At 40.1% G+C, this 25,533-nt stretch overlaps 1 protein-coding gene and 2 long non-coding RNA genes across 9 annotated transcripts in view; 2 read left to right on the top strand and 1 right to left on the bottom strand.

Annotated features, from left to right (window-relative positions):
- The window catches only part of LOC310671033, a 35,196-nt gene that overhangs the window by 1,466 nt on the left and 8,197 nt on the right, over positions 1–25,533 (top strand). For 2 of the 3 annotated variants that reach the window (XR_014507691.1, XR_014507692.1), the window contains exon 2: positions 3,266–3,363. This is a non-coding gene — a long non-coding RNA (uncharacterized lncRNA). Of the gene's footprint in view, positions 1–3,265; positions 3,387–25,533 lie in introns of all 3 variants that reach the window. The other variant, XR_014507690.1, reaches the window with a different exon arrangement.
- LOC310671140 lies at positions 3,395–12,311 on the top strand. The gene is made up of 2 exons (XR_014507822.1): positions 3,395–7,707; positions 8,461–12,311. It is a non-coding gene; the product is annotated as an uncharacterized lncRNA (long non-coding RNA).
- PTPRG (protein tyrosine phosphatase receptor type G) overlaps positions 12,187–25,533 on the bottom strand; it is a 518,906-nt gene continuing 505,559 nt past the window's right edge. For all 5 annotated transcript variants that reach the window (XM_083424609.1, XM_083424610.1, XM_083424611.1 and 2 more), the window contains exons 26-29: positions 25,028–25,174; positions 22,521–22,663; positions 19,908–20,043; positions 12,187–18,704 (exon numbers count right to left, since the gene is read on the bottom strand). In XM_083424609.1, the coding sequence (XP_083280735.1) occupies positions 18,558–18,704; positions 19,908–20,043; positions 22,521–22,663; positions 25,028–25,174 (573 nt within the window). In that variant the 3' untranslated portion in view covers positions 12,187–18,557. The remainder of the gene's footprint in view (positions 18,705–19,907; positions 20,044–22,520; positions 22,664–25,027; positions 25,175–25,533) is intronic.

The following is a 25,533-nucleotide window of genomic DNA, read 5'->3' as shown; positions in this document are numbered from 1 at the left end:
TTCTATCTCCTCAAATTCTTCTCCAGGCCACATCCCACACTAGATTTGCACATTCCTTGAGTGTTTTTGCTGCACTGCAGTGTGTCCTTGAACTTTGATTCTTGCTTGCCTGAATGGAGGGTTGAGGTGGGTGGGTGTGGGTGTAGAAACTAGCATACTGTGCAAAGGTAAAATTCATATTCTTTGCTGTGCCCACTTTTGTCTCTGGCTTCAGGCACAGTTGGCAATTCCTAGAAGGTTGCCTAAAAGAGAATGTCTGCTCTTTTGGAGGTCAAGGATGAACTAACCAGAAACATCATTCCCCCTTTGCCTTTAAGCAGTGGCTACAACAGCAGCTGACCAACAGCTGAAGCAATGCATCATACCTGGTAGTAGGACCTTCTTTGTTTGGGCTCATAAAGTTGGTGCAGGTGTGGGCTGTTGCTGGGTCATCACCAAAGGGACACAGACCAGGGGCAAGAGCTGATGAATTTTGGTTGATAATGTTTGTGGCCTGATACATATTTTAGACCTTTACTGTAAAGCAGGGGTGAATAACTAATGGACATATATATGACCTTAGAGGCAGGAAAGGTGGGCATGGTATGCCCCAAATTACCTGGTAGGCCTATCTCTGTTACCTGGTGGGCTTAATTAGGCCTGCCGGCAGGAGGATCCTTGTCCCTGTCCTACAGGGCATGTGGTAGCAATTTTTTAAAAAACAAATCATTAGATTTTAAAAATATAGAGCATTGGCCTCTATTTAAAAATAGAGAACAATTGAAGAGCATTGACCTCCAAAATATTATAAACTGGAAATTGCCTCATTGACATAAGTGTTTATCTACAGCTTTAATGTCTTATGAAAAGACATTTGTTAATTTTAACACTAGGTGGCAGTTAAACACAACTAACAAAGTCAGAAATTGCTTAAAAATAATCACAGCACAATTTTTTAAAAACATTCTCATCCAGCTTGCTATTAATTATATTCCCCAAAAGATGTTATGGACTGATATTATCAGATATATACAAATAATTACAGGAAAGTAAAATGAAATCCTTAAGTATACAATGTGTGATATATTATTTTGGATAGTAATATGGCACCTACTCCTTTTTATGTTGATAATATTTTAGCTTGTCATTTTTACTACCATTTAGCACAGAGCATTTTATTGTTATGTGGTTTCATTTATCAATGCCAATTGGTGCCATATGCCACTTAAAAAAAACAAAAGCGCTTCTAATAGGTTTGTTTTGTAGAGTGAGTTCTGAGTTGGTCTCCAAGAAATTGAAACAAAAGGCACCTCATTTTCAAGGCATATCAGTTAAACCACTTATGTATAGAACTGAAAATATTATATATGCCCTTGGCAACTTCATATTTCAGCCACTTGTATGTATAATCTAATGAATGGTCTCAGAGTACATGGTTTTTGTATGACTGTTGAACTTAAGCACAGGAAATCATTGGAAGTTGCTTTGAGTTTCCTAAGGAAGGTATGTGTGTCTATTTGCATGCCTTCCTAGCCATTATTTCTTCCTTCCCAGCAACTATTTAACTGTTTTTGCTTCTCCTTCTTATATAAGCAGCACTAAGTATAATCAATAAATAAGTACACTAAATATTGAAACGGGTTGACCCCTGAAGGCATACTCTTCCATTGTCTCCCTAGACAGATGGACGTCAACTACAACATCAACCTAGTTCAGATGTCAAAATAAACACAAGTGTATTACTGCCTCCAACTGTGGAGGCAGAGCACAACCGTCATGGCTCGTAGCCATGGATTGCCCTATTCTCCATGAATTTCCCTGCCCTCTTTTAAAGGCATCCAAGTTGGTGGCCATTACTGACTTCTGTGGGAGTGAGTGACATAGCTTTCTTTTATCTGTCCTGAATCTTCCAACATTCAGCTTCATTGGATGTCCACAGGTTCTAATATTGAGAAACCTTCTTGATAGGGGAGTTGTTCCATCCCCTTGATCATTTTGATTGACCCTTTTTAAAGCTTTTCTAACTCTACAATTTCATTTTCAATGTTTCTTTTAGGCATCAAATTTAGTGTCATCACAATGTTTTAGCAATCATATGCATGGGTAAACGAGAATGTTTTTAAATTCCTCCTTATAGTCAGTAATCAGACAGACAGACAGGCACACTTCACTGTATATATTGGGAAAGAAGTACCGGTAAATATCCCAGCAGCTTGAAACCTAGGCTTGATAGTGGCTGAGGTACTAACCACAGGGTTCTGGATGGAATACGACAATTGCAAACTTCTTCAGCAATGTGCCACTAGCAAAGGGATTAATTAAGAAATGTTTACTCTGGTTGCTACATTGGAAATCCCATCAGAAGCAGGACCGTGATTCTTCTTGGTTCAACACATAACAATTCAGGAATCTCAGACCACAATTCAAATTCTGAATTCCAAGCCAGAGTTCATTTTTATTATATTAAAACTACAACTAGTATGGACACCTGTGACCAAATGATCTCCACATCTATAGGATGTGGAGTGATGCAGATACGAAATATGATTGTGCATAGGCTGCTCAGGTAACTTGCACTATAGTTGCAGGGTCTGTGAGATTTGTTATTCCAGTAATTCACAACACATTATTATTTTTGGGTAACTGTTATATGTATGTTACTGGCACAATATATGTTTCTGTTTTAAAGTAAGTGGAGTCAGCCAGACCACACTTATTTTTTGTGTATGTTGTGGTACTTTACATTGTGGGGTGTAGTTGACCTTACAGAGTTATTTTCTGTAAATGGGCACTCCTGAGCATGAGAGTCCTGGCCCGCCTTTTGAGACAACATCACTTTTTGGGCTTGGGGGTTCATTCTGTTTCTGCCTCTGAAGGCAACCACAGCAATTCTCCTAAGGGCTCTTCCTGGACCATTGGCTTGGGATGCTGCTGGTTTGGAGGATTCCAGCTCCTCTTCTGAGGATTGATCCCCAATGATATTAGCAACAGTGAAAATTTTTCCCCAAAGCATATTTTGCCCACCATTGCCAATCATCATATAAACTGTGGCCAAAGCAAAAGGAGGATATGCATTTAATTGAATATAATATTTTTACCAACAATTTAACAATAAACAAGCACACAAATAAACCATGCTGAGGTGCACCCATAATTGTGAGGCCTGAGGAGATTATAATGATGCATCCCCAGTTGCTGCCATTGGCTACAGACTACCTGTGACATCAGAAAAGTACATGGCAGCTGAGTGGATATAAAGGTGGGCCTTTGTCTCTTTCTTCAACAGAACGCAGCAGGAAACAACTGACATTCAGCATTGCCCAGTCTTCCTGCACTTGGGAGGAAACAAATTGACAATTGGACAGACACGATCATGTGGCTGTGGTATGCTATGGAGTGATAATAAGGCAAGTTCACTTGCTGAGCAGGATTGTGGCTTGAGGGTGCAACAGTGCAACGATTTCCCCCCTGGTGCCATTGGCCCTGCCCTCACTTAAATATAGTGCACCCACCTTACAGAACATCAATTCCACAAATTCCTACAAACTGCCCCAGATTATCCTGTGGGGGACTTGTGTGAGGGCAAATTTAATAGTTTGGAGTCTCAGGCAGGATTTGATCAAATAAACAGGAATGAATTTATTAAACAAAGGAAGTTTATGACACAAAGTAGGTAAAACATAAGATACTTCAGAGTATGTTCTTTCACTTCGGTTCTTGCTTAATACCTTGGTTCTTCCTGTCAGTTACACACCCCTTAGACAACCCTACTCCTGAGGTACTCTAAGTAACAGACCCAAGAGATCACCACACCCCTCTTAACTGGTTTGGGAGTCTTCTCTTTTTGTAGAAGAATCTCTCCCTTCCTGACTGGAATGAGTCCTAAGTAGACTGTATTCTCACAGCTACTTCTGATTACAGGTCGGTAGCCGTGTTGGTCTGCCGTAGTCGAAACAAAACAAAATAAAATAACACGAAAACTCATACCAATAACTAACTTAGTTGGTCTCTAAGGTGCTACTGGAAGGATTTTTTTTTAAATTTAATTTAATTTAATTTGTTTTACTTCTGGCTCAGCCTCCCAGTTAATTCCTGGCCTAATTACTCTTCCAGGACACCACACACTGCCCTTCACACTAAACTCAGAGTCTCCTTTCTCTAGCTTTTGATATATTCCTCAGAGTGGATGTTTCTACCCAGAACCAACTCTCCTCTCACTCCCTATCTCCCAACCTATTCTCCCAGCCTCTATCCCAGGCATAGGCAAACCCCCTCCCTCCAGATGTTTGGGACTACAATTCCCATCATCCCCAACCACTGGTCCTGTTAGCTAGGGATGATGGGCCAGAGTTTGCCTGTTCTTGTTCTATCCCAACCTACAAACTGACTCTCAAAATCATTTCCTTTTCAACTCCCTCTCCTGGAACCCCGGCCAATCAGAGGCTGCCATTCAATAACCGTTTTCTGGCAGGGAAAAAGAAAAAGAAAACACTTGGGGACCCAACCTGCCCAGCAAAACAAACTTTTCCATCACAGAAGGCAGCTGAAATCCATGGCAGATGGTGGTGGTGGAAAGTGGTGGGCGGAGTTCACATTTGGAGGCTGGTAGATGTAAAGCTGAAGTAGACTGATATTTGTGGATGCAAATTGGTTGAAATTCACCTTCAGAAGCCAGTCAACAGAAGTCGGTGGAAATCTGAGCTGCAGCCGGGACAAGAATGTGAATGAAGGTACAGTGAAAGATAAATGAATGATGTTCTTCAAGGAGGTTGGCTGGCATATGCTTGTGTGGTGAGTGGAAGGGTTTGAATGTGGTGAAAGCAAAGAGTGTACATGTGGGAATATGATGTGTGAAAGGAAACTGGTGGATATTCATGAATAGATGAAACCCTGGGAAGTTGGTGGGCTGAAGTTAGTGGATGAAGTTGCCAGGCAGAAGCTGGTGGAAGTGCTGGGTAATGTGATCAGATGGTACCCATCCTCTTTATGGCCTGTTTTTTGCTTCCATGGATGTCCGAGCCAGAACACCACCCCAACTCCGGTGAAAGCAGTGAAGAGAACTGCAGAATTTGTGCAAGCCAGTTTATATTTCTAAATCACCCCCTCCCCCAAATACAGCTATGTGTATTGTCTGTTCTGTCTTTTCCTTCACAGATAATGGAAGGTCAAATACCAAAGTTTATGGTGTGACCCCGCCCCTGCCCCTGTATGAAAGGTGGGCTGTATATTTTTAAATGATAAATCACTGCTGAGGTGCCCCCACAATTTTCAGGCCTAGGGGGCTTGTGCTGATGCCAACCCAACAGTTGCCATTAGCTACAGACTGCCTCTGATGTCCAAATGGACATGGTGGCTGAGTGGAAGAGGCAGCTGTAAGTAGGATGGGGAAGGAAGGAAGAGCCCCAGGAGAAGGTTGAGGGAACCTGGGGCAGGGCCAGCTGGCAACAGAAGGGAAATCAGGGTTGGCTCCTTCCTGTCTACTTGAGTTGTCATCTTACTGCTCTCTCATGGTTGCTGTGCCTGTCACACCCACTTAGCTGTAAAAAAAAACCCCACCTTATTTTGTCATGGAGAGTCCCATCTCCACATCCCAAATAAACCTTTAGGATACCTAGAATAGCATCAGATTTTTACTTTATTGGCAAAAGTTCCAAGAAACAAATGTCAAAGAACCTTTTTGAAGAGCAATTATTCTAACCAGCAACCAATATTAGGATTTCAACCAATGAAATTCTTGTACTGCCTTTAAAATTAGTTTTAAAATCCTGAACCTAGGCAGAGAAAGACTTCTAATGCCTGTATTGAGGGAGTCAGTCCAAAGAGTTTAGCCTTTTGTAAAAGGCATCATACTGCTTAAATAATGGCATGTAAGGAAAGGTCTTAACCTCTGAATACCTATTTTGTAATGATCATATAAAAGTACTATTTAAAAACTATTGGAAACAGGCAATGCAAAATGTTAACACTGCATTAAGACACAATTTGTGCCTGGATGTTTCGTTAACATTAACATGCATGCATTTTGGAGCAAGAAGCCAAGCAAGGATTCTTTATTACATAAAAAGTTGATACATCACACTGACAAGGAATACCACAGTGTAAATGTTAAAAAATCAGTATAGATCTCTCCCTCTGTAGGGCAGGCTGTATCTGGAATAATAGTACAGTGGTACCTCAGTTTATGGACTTAATCTGTTCCTGAACCAAAACCAAAACCGTTCTTAATCTGAGGCGAGGTGTGCTTTTCCTAATGAGGCCTCCCGCCGCCGGTGCCCTTCCACCGTTCGGCTTCCATTCGTATACCGAGGTAAAGTTCTCAAACCAAGAAACTATTTCCGGTTTTGCGGAGTTTGTAAACCAAATTGTTCTTAAACCGGACTGTTCTTAAACCGAGGTACCACTGTACTGAAGACATCTAATTTCAAAAGGTTGATGATGCCTTTGTGTAAGAGGCTTGTAGGACTCACAGAGCAGAAAATAGTCTTAACCATGCTTTGCACTCGAGAAATGCAAAGGTGAGCAGTTGGTACAGTGTGCTTCATAATAACAGTGTGCTTCACATTCACTGTTAAATATGGCCTTTTCTGTCAGTTCCCTTGTTTTGCAGCATTTTTAATCAAGGAATGTGTTTATAAGAGGACAGTGCATTTGATCTTTGTTTAGAGTTCTTTATTTATATGGAGTTATAGTGTATGGAGTATTGAGTGGAATTTCCTTTTAGGCATAATATAGGAATGTGCTCAAAACAGCTCCTCCCTGTTGAGGCAGGATCACTTAACATCAGGTAGTGTTTTTATTACATTGTGTAACTTTCTACCCCCTCCAGCAGTTGGCAGTAATGAGGGATGGAAAGAGTACTCCTAAATATTGAAGTGTCCCCCACAATGCTGTGGACCCATATCTGCCTACCTTACTTCTTGTGCTCTCCTACGTATTATACATTTTTAAATTTGGCTTTGAATGGGGCGCCCTATGTCCATTCAAGATGCAGACCAAGCTATAACATTAGTAGGCCCAAAGTCCACAATGCTTTGTGCAGAGCCAACTTGAGCTGCAATCCTATGCATGCTTACTCGGGAATAAGCTCTGCTGAACATAGTGGGTCTTTTGAGTAATCGTATTTCGCTCAGGCTGGATTTGAGGCTGAAGCATATAGTATCTGTGAAAGCCTATAGTTAATATAACAGGAAATAAAGTAGAACTGGCTGTCATTCCCAGATAATTAATTGAGTTTACAATCAAGATCAGCTTTGGAGTGCAGAACTTGCCCAGAGAGTCTAATCTCTCTTTTATTTAATATAAAATGGTTTTCTGTGTTCTTGTAGAATAGTTCAATGAAACTCAGATTGAAGTAGATAAGAAATAGCAAACCTAAAACTTCTACTGTTCCGAAAGGGCTTTGTATCTCCAATTAACAAGTCAAGACCAGAGTCATCTCTCATTTTCAGAGTGAACAGATGGCACAACTGTTGGGAGATCAGACAGAAGAATCTAATAAAGTCAAACAAAAATCTGCTCTCAACACCTGTGTGTCTTATAAAACGGTGAAAAATTCAAAGTCCTGAAAATAGTTGTTAATTTTTTAGATTTTAATCCCAGAAAATATATCATCTTCATCCATCCATGTTCTTTTAATGGAAAAAAAAAATCAGTTTGATTTCAAAAGAATAGCACACTGCTAGGGAGAGTAATTGAAGAAATGACAACTGGATTTTGATGCTTTCGTTTGTGTCAGGGGTTCAGGAGCAGAGTCACAGGAGAGGGAAGAAACGGAGAGCGAGGGGGAGGAGTCGGAAGGAAATGTCAGCGGCGACAGTAGTCCGAGGTCTCTGAGTCTCTCCAGTGACTCGGAGGATTCACAGAAAGGGGCCCCCATGGTCAGGGCAAGGGGAGAGCCCAGGGGGACACCTCGGGAAGGAGGGGACTCAGGGAGTAGCAGCTGGAAATCCGGGCCAGCGTCCCCCCCAGAGTGCAGTAGGGGGGAGGAGTCCAAGGCATCGGGATCAGGGAGCGCGCAGGCAGAGGGAGAACGTGAGGCAGGACTGACCACACCCTCGTCAGGGAGCGAGGAAACGGTCATCCGGAAAGTAAAACGCGCGCGCGCGCCAAGTTCAAATGTACAGGAGGGCGGCAAGGTGGGCAGCCCGGGTAGGGAGCCAGGTCCCAAAGCCCGCCGAAGAGAGGGGGAGGAGTCAGAGGGGTCAAGCTCTGCGTCGGAAGAGTCCAGGAGGAATGAGACCCCGGGGGGTAGTAAGACCCCGAGGAAGAGAGAGAGAAGGAAGAGGTGGAGTAAGATTAGAGTATTAAACTGGTGCACAGGGGGCGGAGATCCAGACAGAGCTTCGCCGGTCTAAAGTCCAGACGTAGGGCTGGGACGCTAAGACTTGTAAATGGAGACTATTCTTCAATAAAGACTTTGTTACTGTACGATCGGCTAGCGTTGGTCCTTGGTGAGCTGGGACCCGGAGCCAGCTCTGACAGTTTGTATTTTTATTATTAAAAAATCATTAGTTTTCCAACATGCCCCCAATAATAGCCAAAATATAACAGTAATTAATTCCCAAATTTGATAATTGTATAATTGTATAATTTTAGTTAAAATGACTCCCCACATGATGGTTTGAGTGCATTTCTAACATTACTGCGTTCCATAAGCTTAATTAATTTCAGTTACATTTCAGTTATAATAATAATCCCTTAGTCAACAGCTACATAATTAATGATTTCCATTCCTGATGTTACAATATATAAATTTATAAAGCTTCAAATGAGGAACTCAAACTATTATCTTTATTCTGTCCTGCATGTGAAAACTGTTATATCCCCAGAGATTCCTTCTGTCCATATATGGTGTTGTCTCTTTCACTTCCCAGCTGCTGTTTCCTCCCATTGTGACTTGGGGTCGAACTTAATCTCAAAGTTTCTCAGAGGTTTTATATCTCTGTCCCTTGTTTTGATGTCTCAGAACAGGTGACAGTCTGCTAGAAACCATTCTGTCTCACTAGTAAAACATGTCACAGATCTTCACCATTTCCCCCTCAGCCTAGGAAAAGGTGGGCAGTTTTTGAACGTGCTGAAGATTTAATACTCCTTTCCAACTCCCAGAATCTCTGCAGCGGTCTTATCACAGCCCCCAAATTCTTTTCTTTCCAGCAAGAGATTTATGGCCCAATTAAACTTAAATTACATTCCATCAGTAGCAACCACAAATCTCAGTCTCTTTTTTCTGTTGTTTTTAAACAGAAGTGAGGGGAATTACTCTGTCTTTTCTAAACAGTCATACTTGAGCTTCCCCCCTCCTTTCTTCATTTCAGATCACAGTTTCCATTTTTGCTTGTTAATATCAATATTGCTCCAACGTCCCTTCCTCACTTGTAAATATAATTTTATCTTATATTCCGGAGATGGCTGCTGAATCATAAATATATAAAAGAAGCTTCCCAATTGACTCTTACGCTGAAGAAAATCTTATTTCAATTCAAACCTTTGATCCATGTAGCTGGTATATTCAACAGTATGTTGTAAGCCTTTCCCATCATGCACTGGTAATTTAAAGCCAATTAAAGATCCAATTAAACTGAGAACCTCTGCTTCTTAATGGCAGTGTTGGAGGATTTTCGCCAGGTGGAGTGCTTTTGCCTCCCACATTCCATGCTGGAGTGAGAACCAGGTACTGAGGTGAACTGCAAGTAAAGCCCTTTTGCAAGGACGATTTACCCTCAATCATCCCTGTTTTTAGTTCTCTGATGATCCCCCATTGTCGTGGGAGCTGCTTCCATTAAGGCAGGTGGGACTGGAAGCCTTGATGCTTCCCTTTTTAATTCACAGAAGCATCAAGGGCCATTGATTGGCAGCGAAGACAAAACATAAACCAGGGGTGATCAATAAAGACTGAGTTAATCTGAGCACAGGAAACATTGTCAGGAGCTGGCTGCCTAACACAACAGCATTGATTTTTTTAAAAAACTAAGTCAATAGTTTCCTGAAGAAGCAGCTTATGACATTTAAACCCACTGCATACAAATGACATGGTTATTTATAATTAAATATGACTATTAGAAGAGTCTGGAATCTTAAAGTCATTAGCTGTTGTTACCTACAATGTTGGGATTTCCTGATGCAGTTAGTTAGTTAACTGAGCCTTATCACCACTAGTGGGAAGTGTTGAGTTAATTATACTGTAGCTTTTCTAATTACACGTGAAGCAGCAGTAACAGGGCAGCAGCCCCACTGACTTTAATATTAAAAAGTTTTAGGTATTTATTTTCTACACAGTCCTTTCAAAGATACCATGTATTTCACAGTTGTCTGGATTTATAACTAGCTACCTCAGTTCAGAAAGTGAGACCTGCAAGTGCAGTGTCCCATGATTGCTGATGCAGAGGGTGCCCCTGAACATGTATGCCTGCTGCAGAACTCCCATGGGAAGTGCATGAGCATATTTTTTCTCATAGCAAGCTACTGTTAAATGAAGTACTTTAAGCTTTTATCTTATTACTGGATAGCAAGAAAAGAGGATCAGACAGAGTCATGGAGGATAAGGCACTCAGTAGCTACTAGTTATGATTGCGGTGTTGTACCTCCAATCCCAAAGGCAGTATGCTTCTGAAGACCAGTTGCCAGAAATCACAAGTAGGGAGAGTGCTGTTGCACTCAGGTCCTGCTTGTGGGCTTCCCATAGGCATTTTGCTGGCCACTGTGAAAACAGGATGCTGGACCAGATGGGCTTTTCATCTGATCAAGCAGGACTCATTATTGCCAGCATGATGTCCAGTGAATTGTGGGAACATACTTTGAGACTAAACTATGAGATGTGTGAATTCTTGCATAAAATAAGCAGCTTATTTTTATTTGCCCCATACATTGGGGAATATATATTATTGCTTTTCAAATAGCTGGTTGTTGCTCACTTCTGTGCATCCACATTCATTGCTGACAGTTGGTTCCCTGACTTGTTAAGCATGACAGCCGTTGCCTATTTTCTTACTGTGAATTATGCTGGTTGCTGGATACAAGCTAGGTTTGACTTAGAGTGGGGATTAGCATTGGAGTTGCTGATGTCATAAATGTATTGAAAGCAAACAGACTGGTGATGGTATGGAATATTATTAATATTTCCTGCAAAGCACTGGGTAAGTTGAGTATCCTGGAACATCTTGACTTGATGGGCCACCCAAGGATATTCATATGTGAACAAAAAGATGAACCTGGATTTTCTCCCTCCAGACCCAATATTTTATCAATAACTCAATACCCTTTAAATCAAGAGGTAGACCACACTTTCAGAGTTGAGGGCCACATACTCATGCTGATGACCAAAGCAAAAATGGGTGGGTGACCCCTTCTCTTTTTTTTGCCCTTCCTGTTCTTTATCTACCCATCTTCCTTTCATTTTTTCTCTCACACATCTGTATACACAAGCATTAAATCATCCACACACAGTCTCCCATTCATTCATTCATTCTATTCTGTTCATTCTCTCTCTTCAGGCTTGATGGGGAGGGGGCTGAAAGGAAGTGAAGGGCTGTGGATAGCCCATCAGTGTTCCAAACACTTCTGTATGCCCAGGTAATATACTTGCACCCGATAGACATAAAAAAGGCTTTGTGAGAAAGCGGCTTTGTCTAGGTATGCCAGTTGATGTTTTGAACCAAGTTAAGCTCTCAAATGTCCAAAGGATGTACCCCTATTCCTCATTCCATGGTGCAGCAGTTTAATTGCAACAGGGACTGCAGAGCTGAGCTTTTTTAGTATCTTTCTCTTCAAATGTAAAGGCTCAAATAAGCCTCATTAAATAAATTGTTCTGTTCAACTCATACCCTAAAATAGCAGATGAGATACATATCCTAGTCTGCTTCACAAAGAAGGAAGGATGCTGTATCCTCATCTTTCCAGCCTGTGAATTATGGATGGAGGTCACATCGGGGTGCCTTTTATCAGTATTCAATGTGATCTTGTTTATTTTAAAAGGTATACCCCACCACTCTATCCAACAACAGGCTCTTGTGACTGATGTATAGAGTTTGTGACCATACTGTGGTCTATCTCCATGCAGGTTTCTCTCTCAGGCTGCATTTGGACAAAAGCCTGTTTCAATTTACATGTAGGGTTGGATTGAGCATTAGAGTAGGTGCACTGAAACAGAAGGGGCATAGGTTAGCCATGGTGTACATTAATATAGTGAAAATATCAACCAACTATTGTAAATACATCAAAAACCATACTTTATTTTATGTATAGCAATACAATTTACATATTAAATAACACTATAATAGAATGATTTGATATACTTTTAAAACATAACAAAAAGGAAATTCTTCAAGTTACAAAAAGGAAGAACAGAAAACAAAAAAATTAATAACTCCCCCCAAACCAAACACCACATTTCCCCAATGGGTCAATGAGACAAACTTATCCAGTGACTGGTTAAGTCTAATTCCTATTGCACACACTGACAATGGAATTTAAAGAAAATCCAGCATCAACAATCACTGTCCCAAAGAAATAACATGTGTTGAATTCTTTTTGGAATGTGATGGCATTTCACTACTTCAATACACATAAAGTATGTATTCACATATCCACCACAAAAGGAAAAAAAAACCATGAAGAAGTTGAAACTAGAAAAAAATTAGCTTTATATGAAAATATAAAATTCTATGATTATATACCATAGATACAAAGTTCCCAGAAGATGCTTATTCAAGCAACAAAATATTTACAGTTTTAATGATTTCTGCTATTTAAAAATGAAGGAAATGAAAATAATGGATAGAGATGAATACTTAGTTCTTTAGAAACAATGGCTGCTTGCTAGTTTCAAAGGTTCTAACAAAAGAAAGAAAGGTCACTACCCCAAATGTTGGAGAGTTGTGACATTTTATAAAATTGACTATCTCCTCTTCTGGAGACATGTTTATTCTTAAAACTCAAGACATTTTTCTTGAAATTAATTATCCTCTGTAGAAAAGGCTTCCCTTTGCAAATATCTAACAAAAATACTAAAAACAGTTGAACAGCTAAGACAATGTCGAGGCCAAGTCTTTTCATTAGTTTCTCTGTGTACTCTCCCTGTTTGTTTTGCATGCCTTCCCCATACAGATAAGCAAAGCTAATGTAGTATGCATTACTTATAATGACAATCAAGAGAGAAAGCTCAAGAATTGACATGTAAGGATGGAGAATTACATCTCAAAAAGAAAAGAAATGCAGTGGATAAGCAATGAGGCATTTCCCCTTCATATAAAATTCACTGGCACTATTTGAACATAACCATGTATCACAGGAGTGGGTGGCAGAAGAGAATGAATTTGAGAGAATGACTGCTAAGTCATTAACAGTGCAATCCTATACACACATTACCTGGAACTAAGCCCCATTGAACACAATGGGATTGACTTCCAACCAAACATGCATACAATTGCCCTGCAACGCAACTATACTTTCCTTATTTCTTCTTCTTCTTCAATTTTTCCATTATTTTTGCTAATATTTAGTATTATGTTTCTTTGGTAAAATTGATATCTCTACTTTAAAATACAATAGCAGTTTACAAGAAATCATACTTATAACAAGGTCATTGTGCTATGTCATTAAAAAGGGATCGCATTTTGGTAGCGTTCCAATGAATCTTTCAATTAAAACCTTGCTCATCTGATTGCAATTCCACTAGCTCTACAATGGACCCTAAAAGTCTGTATTTCTTACACAGAGGTGTGCACATGTGCCTACATGCACCCACATCTTTTGCCTCATGATAGTTTGCACTCAGAGTTTGATCGGACACACTGAAATGCTAAAGGATAATTTGTTTCAAAATAAAAGTTTTGGTTTACCTCCTGCACTATTCGTGTGTGATGAACTTAATCTATGCAAAGTGACTTTTCATATCAACTATCATACTCAAGAAGTACAAAGCAAAGCATGTATTTGCAGTACTAAGGCTGTAGACTGGGAATGCCAACGGCGCTACCCTTCCTTTAGATGAGGGTTCAATACATAAATACGCATTGATTTTCATGGCCCAAACATACGAGGCAATTTGTTTCAGAGTATCCATATTACAATCCCATGTTCTCTTTGTTTCCAGACCACATTAGCAAAGACAGGTTATACAAGCATCAGTCTTTTACAAGTGCATTTCTTTCAAAATGCTAATATTGAAAATGACTAATGTTTATAAATTAATCAAAATTCAGGTATCATCAGAAGGATATCCTGCCCTCAACGGTGAAGTATAGTCAATGTGAGTCTAACAGAAAAGACCAATGGCAGTATTTCATTAGACTGCTGAGCCCACTGATCAGTTAATATAAATTCAGAGCTTACACTGATAAGCAATACTACAAATATTCCTTGGATAAATAGATGCAAGACCCATTGCCTTAAGCAGGGTAGAAAGGCAGAACATAAATAGGACACAAATGACTAACTTGTTCCAAATAATTCACTGGGATGTTAGTCCTGATTAAGGGCCAAACTACTGAATTAATTGCAGTAATACAAATAATGTGCACATTTTTGTTGCAGCCAACGAGGAGAGTAAATAACGTCTAAACCTGGGAGGGGTTGATGGGAATGGAGAGTTTAACTCCCTCCCTCCCATGGTTCTGACAAAAATTAACTTCTTATCAACTGCTGCGCCAACTGCTGCTCATATGACTTTGGCAGGGAGAGAAAAAGTTGAACTCCTCCTTCCCACCCCATAAGGTCTGACGGCTGCTTAGGTTTCTCCTTGGTTGTTGGTATTTGCATAATAAAAACAATATGGCGATTGCATTCGTGCAATCAATGTCACATCTAGTGTGGCCCAAGTGTCCTCTGAGTTGGGGCTCATGTCAATAGGATTGTTTCCGAACAAAATGAGAGCTGCAAACTCAAAATTGCAGCTTTTTATGTCACAGCAAATTTACACTTTGTAACTTGAACTTCACATGAAACATCAAACCCTTCTCCCCAAACGTATCTTGTTATCCCTCTCTTTACCTGCTGACTGCAGCATTAAGAATACACCCTGATTCCCATGTGAGCTAATTAAAACAAAGCAATTGATCATTAAATCGAGTTATACACCTGTGGACAAAATCCTGTAAATATTAAAGAAGAGCTGGAATTCACATGGAATTGGCTTTGCAAACAATCCAACTTCAGCTATACTGGTCTAATTTTGTCTTAAAATCCACACCGAAAAACACACTTGTACAACTTGGTACACATTTTAAGGAACAGGCTTAAGTGCTGCCAGGCAGTCTTGCCAAAACACATTCATTTCCCTCTGTAGTATCTCCTCCACAAATTCAGACTCAAATGAAAAGCTACCAACGAATCCAACTAAACCTGGGGGGGCGGGATACATACACACCACACACCTCTTACTTTTTGAACCAGTCATTTCTTGCCACAAAATTTTGGATGTGAAGTGATCAAAGTTCGTCTCATGCTCAAAAGTTGTAATTTCCTGAAGCAGTGCCCATTGCCAGCAATGGAAGCACTGCAGTCCCTGATGCCAATGCAAGCAGTGTGCCTCTTGGTCAAAGCAGAAGCAGCACAGGTGGTGTAACTTGAAATGGGTTTTTAAAGTGAAGTGCAGCTTCTGGATAGTCAGTCTTAAATCTACACAATGCAGTGGACAACTTAGGCCCCTCTCTGGTGAGCTTCACTTAATGTAGTTTATTTACTGTGGAATCTGGAGTCCTTTTCCAGCAGCTCTAGAGTGCATGGATGGTTCTGGCATGTGCATGGAACTCAGTGCAAGAGGGTGCTGCCTCATCCATCTCCATAACAGAGGAGGCCCCTCAATGCAATTACCATCAGGATCTTGTTGTGGTTTTGGACCCTACTGTTGGGTTGGAAATAATTTCAATTGCAAATTTAAAATGGGCAGCAACATGTGAGAGGCACTTAATTGTGTGTTTACAAACAACAGCTTCATGGATGAATTTCGGAGCAGTTGTTGCATCGCTGGATAGTTTCTCCTGCTTTGCTGGACATTTATTTTCACACCCTTTTAGGAGGCCTTTACATTTTAGGAGACAATATTATAAAGAAATAGGCATTTGTTTAAGCATATGATACTTGAATTAGTTTGCTGTCAGAGTAGGAGACAAATACACCTGCATCAACTTGTGTCAATAAAAACCACTTCAAACTCTTCTACTTAAGGGTTAAGGTCATCCAGATTGTTTTAAGTTTAGTGGTAAAGTGTTTTGAATGTGTGGCTGGTACAGACTAGATTTCTCTCTTTTCTATGGCTGAAGAAATTTATGAAACAATAGGACATTCTGTCAACATTATAATCTGTTTCCTAAATGTTTGTACGTTTTACTTTGAATAAATATTTAATGCCCTAATTTACTTTCCCATACATTTGGAGAGAAAACGCTGGAAATCATCATCCAAAGAAAGAAGTGGTTTTGCCCTGCAGTATTGAGGCACCAGTATTAGCCTGGCTGTACATTGCAAATACCAAATATTTGCATAGCAACTCTTACATTTGTAGTAGTGACTGTTGCATGCAAATAATTACCTAAAGCTACAATCCTATATGCATACCAAGGAGTAAGTCCCATTAGACTCAGTGGGGCTCAGTTTTGGCTATATATATATATAGAATTGGTGCCTTTTGGTTCCTACCAAATGTTAGAATTTTCAGTGGCTTTTTAAATAGTGGAGCTGGTAAAGGTTGTGCTATGAAGCCCTAGCACACAGTGAATTCTCACCAAGGTAGCCTTGGGGACTATTCAATTTACCATCTTAATGACAAGTAGACCAGTGTCTCTGTTGGCTTACCCTGGATTCCCTCATACATACACACAGCCACTTCTACCCTTGACAGCTAGTGCAGATATAACTGGCAGGAACCTGTTTTTACATGTAGGCACATTCTTCTCACTATTTTGAATTGGAGGCATAGTAAAGTAAATTCAGACAAGAAGGGATCATTTTAAACAAACTGATTCAAGGACAAACCAAGAGCACAAGAGCACAATAAAGTAATTTGGGTAGCTATAACGCAAGTTACACATTTTAGCCATTAAAACCAGTTTGCCAATTATACTGAATTTTATACTAGCAAGGTCCACTCTGTAATCTTCCTCCTGTGGGCATTTGCTGCTTATTTACAATGACCACAGATGGTATGGGCCATGTAACCAAGCACCTCATCAGAATTTAATTCATTTCCCCCATTCTTACAGTGTAGATAAAAAGCAGTGCAAGGGGACCATCCATGCTTAAATGAGCTGCACAGAAAAGTGGTTTGGAAAGCAGAGCAGTTTTAAGTTATTCAAAACAGAGGCTTAAATGTAAAGCTAATGAGTGGAAATGGGTTTTCTTAAGTTGGAAATAGATTAAGTGGCTGCCTGAAGTAACAGGGACAGTGTAGTATAATGTATAATATATAGGAATGGATCAATGAACTAAGGAGATGTATGCTAAATAATTAATTTGGTTCAAAAAAAAAAAAAGGAGGAAGAGTGTAATCTTATAGGTAGTTTTTTTTTTATTAGATCATTTCACCAGTAATATGGATCAGTACGTTTTAGCAGTAAAGTATGAAAATTACACACCTGTAAAAACGGCATCTAACAGCTATGAAATTAAGAAATTCCTTTTGCCATCCTGCAACGTATTGTCAAGATAGAAATCCTGTTCCAGAAGAATAAAGGAAATATATGTTCAAAATGGTGAATACTAATTGGGAAATTGTGACCTAAATGCTTTTGGAATAAAATGACCTGGAAGTATATTGTTGATTACTAAATTGTCTGTGGTGGCAATATGATCAAATATTTTCCCATACTGAAATGTCACTGTGAAAATCTGGGGAATCAGTGAAGTTGTAAAACCAAAGACTGAGGTCAAAGCTCAAGATTTGAGTAACTCAGTGTTTCGGGAATGTAATTTAGTATGTGACATGGAAAGCAATTCCTAGGCTTCCATGCAGCCGAGAGGAGCAATTCAAACAATGCAGACCAGCTATTCAACCTCTGGATGCTACTGCACTTCAGTGTAGCTAGTGATCACCACACCACTTTGTCAAACAAGAAGAAAAAAAACAACACTCATCCATGTTACTGGAATACAGAAGACCTATAATGATTACCAAAGTTATATGAAAATTAATAAACATTGGAGTATGTTTAGAGTACAGCACTGTTCTTGTAAAACAAAAAGAACCCTTCTGGTCTAGCATTCAAGACTTTAGAGTCAAGGCTCATAGTAATTAACAAAACTTCATGGCATTTCAACTAAAAAGTAGCATGTTTGTTGTCATGGAATGTCACATCAGGGTTTGTTTGCTTGCTTGTTTTTGTATTACAACTTTATAGGCAGTTAACACTGATCATATAGTGCAAACTAGATAAAATTGCGTTTCACTGTGTGAAATAAACAAGAGGTGCAAATGCTCAGTAGGATACCATTAAGACATAAAATGGCAAAAATAAATATCAAAACTTTTATCAGTGTAAAAAAGTAATTGGGTTATTGTATAACCTAGAGTCTGGCAAAAAAGGCCTCAAAAAAGTTTACTCAGTCTTCAGAAATTCCACAAATTAAGTGCCTTTTCAATATTCCAATTAGACAAGAGACTCCATGCTTTCTGCAGGATCTGATTCGTCGTTGGCCATAACAGCACCATTTTTGTCCAGTGCCATGGGGCCATTTCCGTTTTCCTTAGTGCTGACCAGGCTTAGCATTGCTTTGTAAAGAAATTGGTACTGCTCCTGGAATGGAAAGATCAGAACATTTAAAACAACCTAACATTCAAGGAAGTAAAATGTTCAGCTTGCGTTTTCTAGGGGGGGTGGGGGGGAATCAGTATTGCTTGCTGTGCCCTAGCCTGACACCTTTAATCTTGTAGCTCTCCCATACTCTGATAACCCACAATATAAACATTGTTACCAACTTTGCATTAGAAAATAATCCCAAAGCCAGGTACAGTACCAATGAAACAAAATTACGTTATGCGGCCAATTTGTTGAATAACTACAAAGTTGAGAGAACATATACAAATAACTATTTACAAAGGGCAGTAACACAGATTCAACCAAAAGACTTGCCTCTTCAATCAATTTTGTTGGTTGTACGTTACAGCTGGACCCCCGCCCACTTATTGCAATAGATTCACTCTCATTTTTTCCCCAGTCACCTCTCACAAACTACATCTTCAATAAAGGTTTGTTTACTCGCCTTCTTTTAATATTACGTGCACCTCCTTTCTGCTCTGATCTAGTCTAAAGAGTTAGGGCATACAAGTCCTGTGCTTCCTGTGAAGCCTACAGGCACAATGCAGGGATGGAAACATCTCTAATTTAACAGATGTTCATCAGGGACCAAAGCAGAGCACTGCCACTAATTCATCCTAACCCTTATCTGAGCAGGCAAGTCTGAACACTGTGTAGCGTACTTAACAACTACGTATTAGAAACGAAAATGTTTTGAAGTAAATAAAGGAGCATAGGGACAGAGGTTGGTGGGGAAGCCGGGAGGGAAAAGAGGGAATAAGGTACTGCATTGTTTTGTTGTAATATTGTGAAAACTGTAATGAACTATAGTTTAAAAACCCCAAACCCTGCAGGAATATAACAAGTTAAAAAGTAGCTGAATGGTAGCGCTGACTCCATGGATATTCTCCATCCTGGAACAAACTGTTTGTTGGATCTAAGAAGGAAAGGGAATTCTGACCCTAGATAAATAAAGGTCAGGGTCTAAGATGGTGCTTATTGCTGCACTGTGGTTCTTAGTTGTGCAGGATATCGGGCAGCAAAACTGGTGGAGACTCTATGAATATATGTGGAAGAGGAGTCTTCTAGCCATCTGACTTCACGGGCACAGGGGCATGGGACAGTATGCCAAACATGTGCATAGATTTTAACTGGACATTTTCCTATTTAGAAAACAACTTCATCTCCTTTTTAAAGACTTACAATGTCTGTAAATACTCCAGGCCTCATCAGATTGATCATCTTTGCCACCTGGAAAACGTCAACAGCATTTTCATTCTCCAGCTGCTGGGACAGAGTGGTAAGGGCACATAATGTTCCAGCCGCCACTGCTCCATACCTGCAAACCCACAGAACAGTTGCATTCAGATGCTCATAGGTGAATCATAAAGCCCCCTGTCAAACAGCAATGAAAATCTGATGTCTGTTTCTCAGCTTTAGTTTTCTTCGAATTGCACCTATAATCTCTGCCAGATAGGTGTACCTATACTTGGGATTAGTTTGCTGTTGTATTAATGAATAAAATAAGTGATGATGTGGTCGAGTGCACAGAAGGAAAATTTTCATTTTCAGCTACATTTCCTCAGAATGCAGTTAAAAGTGGAACATATATTATGTATGAAGGCATAAAAATAAAAATCAGTGAATATAACAAATAACCCAAAAAGCAATTTACAAAAGAAATGACTCAGCACTGTTAGAAACAGAGGTTTGATATTTTTTGTCTCATGAAATGCCCAGATCAATAACTGTCTTAATTTTGAATATTGCAAGAGCAGCAAAAGTATTCAGAATCTAGGTGAGCATTAAAACTAGCAATGACTTAATATTGTTTCAGCTAAAGCATCTGTATTTTATAATGCACTTTAGCAAGTCAAGATGTGAAAGAAAAGTCATATATAGAGCCCTTAATTGTTCTTTTCAGACCCATCTGTGCATGATGATAATACACCACACATCCAGCCACCATTTCCTAAGGAGAGGGACAAAAATAACTAAGTAAGAAAGTATGTAAAAGACACTAAAAACTAAAAACACACTCATTAGTTGATTGCTGTGTTGGGCTGGGTAGCTTCCTGACTGAATGTCTCTTCTGCACATTTTGTTCTGATTTGGAGAATGAACCCAAGGTACATGGAGATAGCACTTGATTTTTCAGCAATTTACTTAGTAGGCCAGGATTTCATGGTCTCCATAACAACAATGGACCTATCTCAATATCTAGTCCTACACATTCTGCAGGACACGATCTTGGTGGTTGCTTGGCAGTAAAAAAAGTGTTCTGTGTAAGGGTGCAGGGTTGAAATAACACCACAGGCATGGACAAGTCACTGACTGAAAAGGTCTTGGGGAGCCTATTATGATGTAGCACCATTGGTGAGTAATTGTTCCTGATGGACCCCTGAGTGTTCTTGGGGATTCTCCTACCAATATGGCTGTTGAACCTGGCTGACCTCCAGAATAGGAAATGCCATTAGCATTGACACAATCACTCCCAAGCATCCTGTCTCAGGGGTAGAACTCAGGCTCATTGGTTTTCTGAAAAACCTAGGGTGATGCAATGACTGCCTGGGTAGCCAGAGTGAGAGTAGAAAATGCTCAAGATGTATTTAACCAAACCAATTATTGTAATTTTGTGTGTTGCATACTGCCTTGCTCTATTTTTTTATGAAAGTGTGGTCTCTATAAATGTGTTGAAATTCATTCCAAGACCTACTCTATGGTGATGATGACACCGAAGAAATTATACTTCTTAAATCACCAGTGCACTGACACGGGTCAGTCAGTGGAGCTGTTCCAAGTGATGAGGAGATGGTTGCACGTTAGTCCACAAGTTAGCAAGGAGGAACCCTTGGCAGCCTGCAGTGACCACTTTGCAAAACACTTTGCTGATGAATTCACTTGCATGCATTCCAGCTTAAACTCTGCACTGGAAGCGGGAATCTATGGCTTTGTTTGAGGTTACTGCTTGTATGGTTTCGAAGGATAAATTTTAGCTTGTTCAGCCTGAGGCCAACTGCTTGCATTTTGGTCCGTGTCCATTGCGGCCGATTAAGAATGCCAGATGGGAGGCTGGCCAAGTGGGTGGTTGGAACTCTGAATTCTTCCTTGAATGAGAAATTAGTTGTGAGACCTTTACTGAAAAGCTTTCTCCGCAATGGTGGCAACTCAAACCCAAGCTTTCTTGGACAAGACTCTTATTATTTAGATCCTTTCTGATCTGGGTTGAAGCCCAGTTTGGGGACAGAAATGGCTTTGATTGCCTTGGTGGATGAATTACTGGCTTCCAATTCTTTTAAAGGCCCAATCTAAGATTCTGAAATGGCTTGGGACCTGGATATTTAAAGGAAAGTCTATTTCTGCATGAACCTGCTAGTCAATCTCCATCAACTTCCAAAGCCCTGCTCTGCAAGGTTAATTTTTTTGGGGAAGGGTAGGTCCTTTTCACTGGCAGCATCCTAACTGTGAACTAGATTAGACTGGCCCTTTCTCTGCTGTTCTTTATGTGAGTGATTAAGGTATTTTTGTTCTGTCAGGCTTTTAATGTGTCTTAAATTTTACCTAGTTATAGTTTTGTTTCCCTGTGCTATTTTGGCTTTATATGCTCTTTTTAATTGTGTTACTATTGTTATAAACCATGTTGGAGGCTCTTTTTTAGAGCCAATAGGTGGTACAGACTTGTTTTATAAACAAACAAATAAAATACTTGTGCCCCCGTTTCCACTACTCAGATGAAAGGCCAAATAAACTTCCATATTTACTGTAATCTTTCTTATCCAATCTATAAAATGAATATGATTTGATGGATATACATACTCATCGTGAACAATGGTGGGGCCATCTCTTGTTAAGGCCTCTTCCTTGATTACATTGATAAGCTCAAAGGTACTGCTGATTGGGGCATCTGGGTTTGGCCATTTGGGACACTGAAAATGGCGTACTTCCAAAACATAGTCATCCTGAAACGAAAACCAACCCAACAGTTAATCGTTTTAATTCCACTTTTATGTTTAAAAATGCACTTCTAACATTCAAATAGATTCACTGTTCACCTCTAGCTAAAAAGAAGTTAATCCAGCCTCGGACTGCTATGAGGAAGCATGTCTTGTCTCCTGCCCATACAAGCAGGAACTCTCTTTCTGCAAGTGGCATGTGGTAACCTTCATTTTTATTTGAGAACAAAAGAAGTCCCTGCTGAATTAGATCAATGGCCCATCTAGCCCAGCGTCCTGTCCTCATGGTGGGAAGCTTACAACAACTGCCACACACTGGGCTGACATCTTCATCAAACTATGCAATCCAAGGTCTCGGTCCTGGTCACTCGCCACTAGTCAGACCCCATGGGTGTCTATGTGAAAGAAGTTTTTTGCACCAACATGCATCACTTTTTACTTGTTTACCATACTACTACCCATTCACTCAGTCTAGAGAAGCCATTTTGGAACTCTTCACAATAGTTTTTTAACAACCCTGAACAATTTAGCACCATCAGCAAACTTGACCGCTTCATTGCTCACCCTTACCTCTCAATCATTTATGAACAAGTTAAAAAGCACAGGTCCCAATATCGATCCTTGCGGGACTGCATTTTCTATGTCTCTCAATTTGGAGAACTGACCCATTTATTCCTCCTCTCTGCTTTCTGCTACTTAACCTACAAGAGGACCTCTTCTCTTAATTTATGACAACTAAGCTTATGTGGCCGTCTTTGGTGAGGAACTCTTGTCTAAAGCTTTTTAAAAGTGCAAGTCTGCTACATCAACCAGATCACATCTATATACTTGTTGACTATCAAATAACTCTAATAGGTTCATGAGTCAGGACATAACCTGTTAGAAACCGTACTGACTCTGTTCAGCAATGCTTGTTCTTCTATATGCTTGGTGTTTTTTTTATTTGTTAACAGTGCTATGCACCCAGGACAGATGTTAAGCAAACTGGCCTGTAATTTCCTGGACAACCCACTCCTGCGATCTCTTTTTAAAAATGGTGGCTACTTTCAAGTTCCCAGGATATGGAGGCTGATCTGAGGTGGAGGAAAAGTTATATATGTTTGTTAGTGGCTCATGAGGCGGCATGGGTGGGGCATTTTTGCTCTCCTGGCTTCCCAACAGACTGGGTTGTTGGCATGGAGAGGGGAGAAGTGATTTCTGGGGAAGCTGGCCCATTGTGAGTCACAGTGTGCTGGCAATCTGATGCTCGGGCTGCCATGCACTGCACTGGGCCAAACTCCCTGCACTCTTACCCTCTTCCTCTCAGTAAATGCCAGCAACCTGCTGTGTTGGAAAGCTTGGAGAGCAACAGTGCCCCACTTGTGGGGCCTTGGCTGCTCCTGCACTGATCATTTCTCATCCGTCTCCATGGTGCTCGCTACGGACTTGCAGTGCATATGCTCACAAAAGAGTATAAGAATAGAGAAAAGGCATGATGGGGTCAACTAGCTCTCTGGCATGCCCACTTGCATTTAGAAGTTGCAACTTGCTATATAAAGAATAACTGATCTCCTTACTCAGGAGTAACCTACTTGCAGGTGCCATTTGTCCAGAAATTGCACAGAACATTGCAGAGAAGGTAACACCGCTTAAAACTGAGAGGGGAACCTGCAGCCCAGTTTCAAAACTCTACCCACTTTTTTCCCCCCAGCTTAAATTTTTATTAGTTTTCATCAAACATACATTCCAATACATTCATTGTATTAATACATCTCATACATAACATTAGCTCTATTGAGCTTTGGACTTCCTTCCTCCCCTTCGGTAAGTATCATATATTCTCTACCCACTTTGGTCCCACATACTGCTAGGTGTGGCCACCAACAGATTACACCCAAGGAATACAGCCCACAACACAAAAACATCCCCCACTCTTGCCTTAAGAGGGAATCACTTGCCCCAAACAAAATCTAGATATTGATACCTAATAACCAACTCCACTTGTGAGGCCTGCAAAAGCTGCTTTCAATAGCAGTGATGCATCCAGAGAAATAGCTAATGAACATGCACCCTTAGTACATTCTTCTTAAAAATGAAAATAAAACCAAGCCCTTGGTGTGATTCCTGTCTGAGGAACTTCCACCTTTGGATCAGATAAAAGCTGAAATGTTATGACCTTCTGTGGAAATGGTATACTGAAAACAAAACTGGGATGTGACAGGAGAAGACCTCTGGGAAGAAATGAGGGAAACTGATAAGTCCACTATGACCAAACAAAGACATTAAACCAATCCCCACTGAAAAGCATGCATATCAATTGTTAACTGACAGCAGCAGTACTTTGAATGCCAAGCAGACTCCAGATTCACCTCTGGAGGATGTTTTATATACCTGGGTAGCCTCAAGGATAAAGTCATGGATGATGATCTGCTCCTCATTAGAGAGGCACAGTCTGTCTTTGCTGATAAGGGTCACAGTAAATGCCTCACAGTTCATGGATTCTTCTCGACTTGGCCAGTACACAAATTCATCCTCTGCCTAAAGACAAAATGAATCAGACCTTTTTTTGTATATTTCTTTACGTTCTACAGAAATACAAATTGATCTTTCTTTCTTTTTACAAAATGTATCCTGTTAAGACAACAGTATGAATATCACAGGGATACTCTGAGCTTCCCAATCAGGGCAAGTTTGATATTTAATTGTTTCACAGGGAACTGCATATTTTAGAACATTTATAAAATCAAAATTTTATAGAGAGGTACAGATTTCACAGAAATACAATAACAATTTATAATGTAGTTTTTCATGTCTTAAGGTAAGCACCTGCTCGAAGCCACAAAGGTCATTAGATATTGACATGTTATTTCCTTTATTTGCTATCCATAGAGCCCTTT

This window comes from Podarcis tiliguerta, assembly GCF_965153285.1.
Source record: "Podarcis tiliguerta genome assembly, chromosome: 2".
NCBI lineage: Eukaryota > Metazoa > Chordata > Lepidosauria > Squamata > Lacertidae > Podarcis > Podarcis tiliguerta.
Note: the sequence above shows the minus strand (reverse complement) of the source record. Positions and strands in the feature narration are given on the sequence as shown.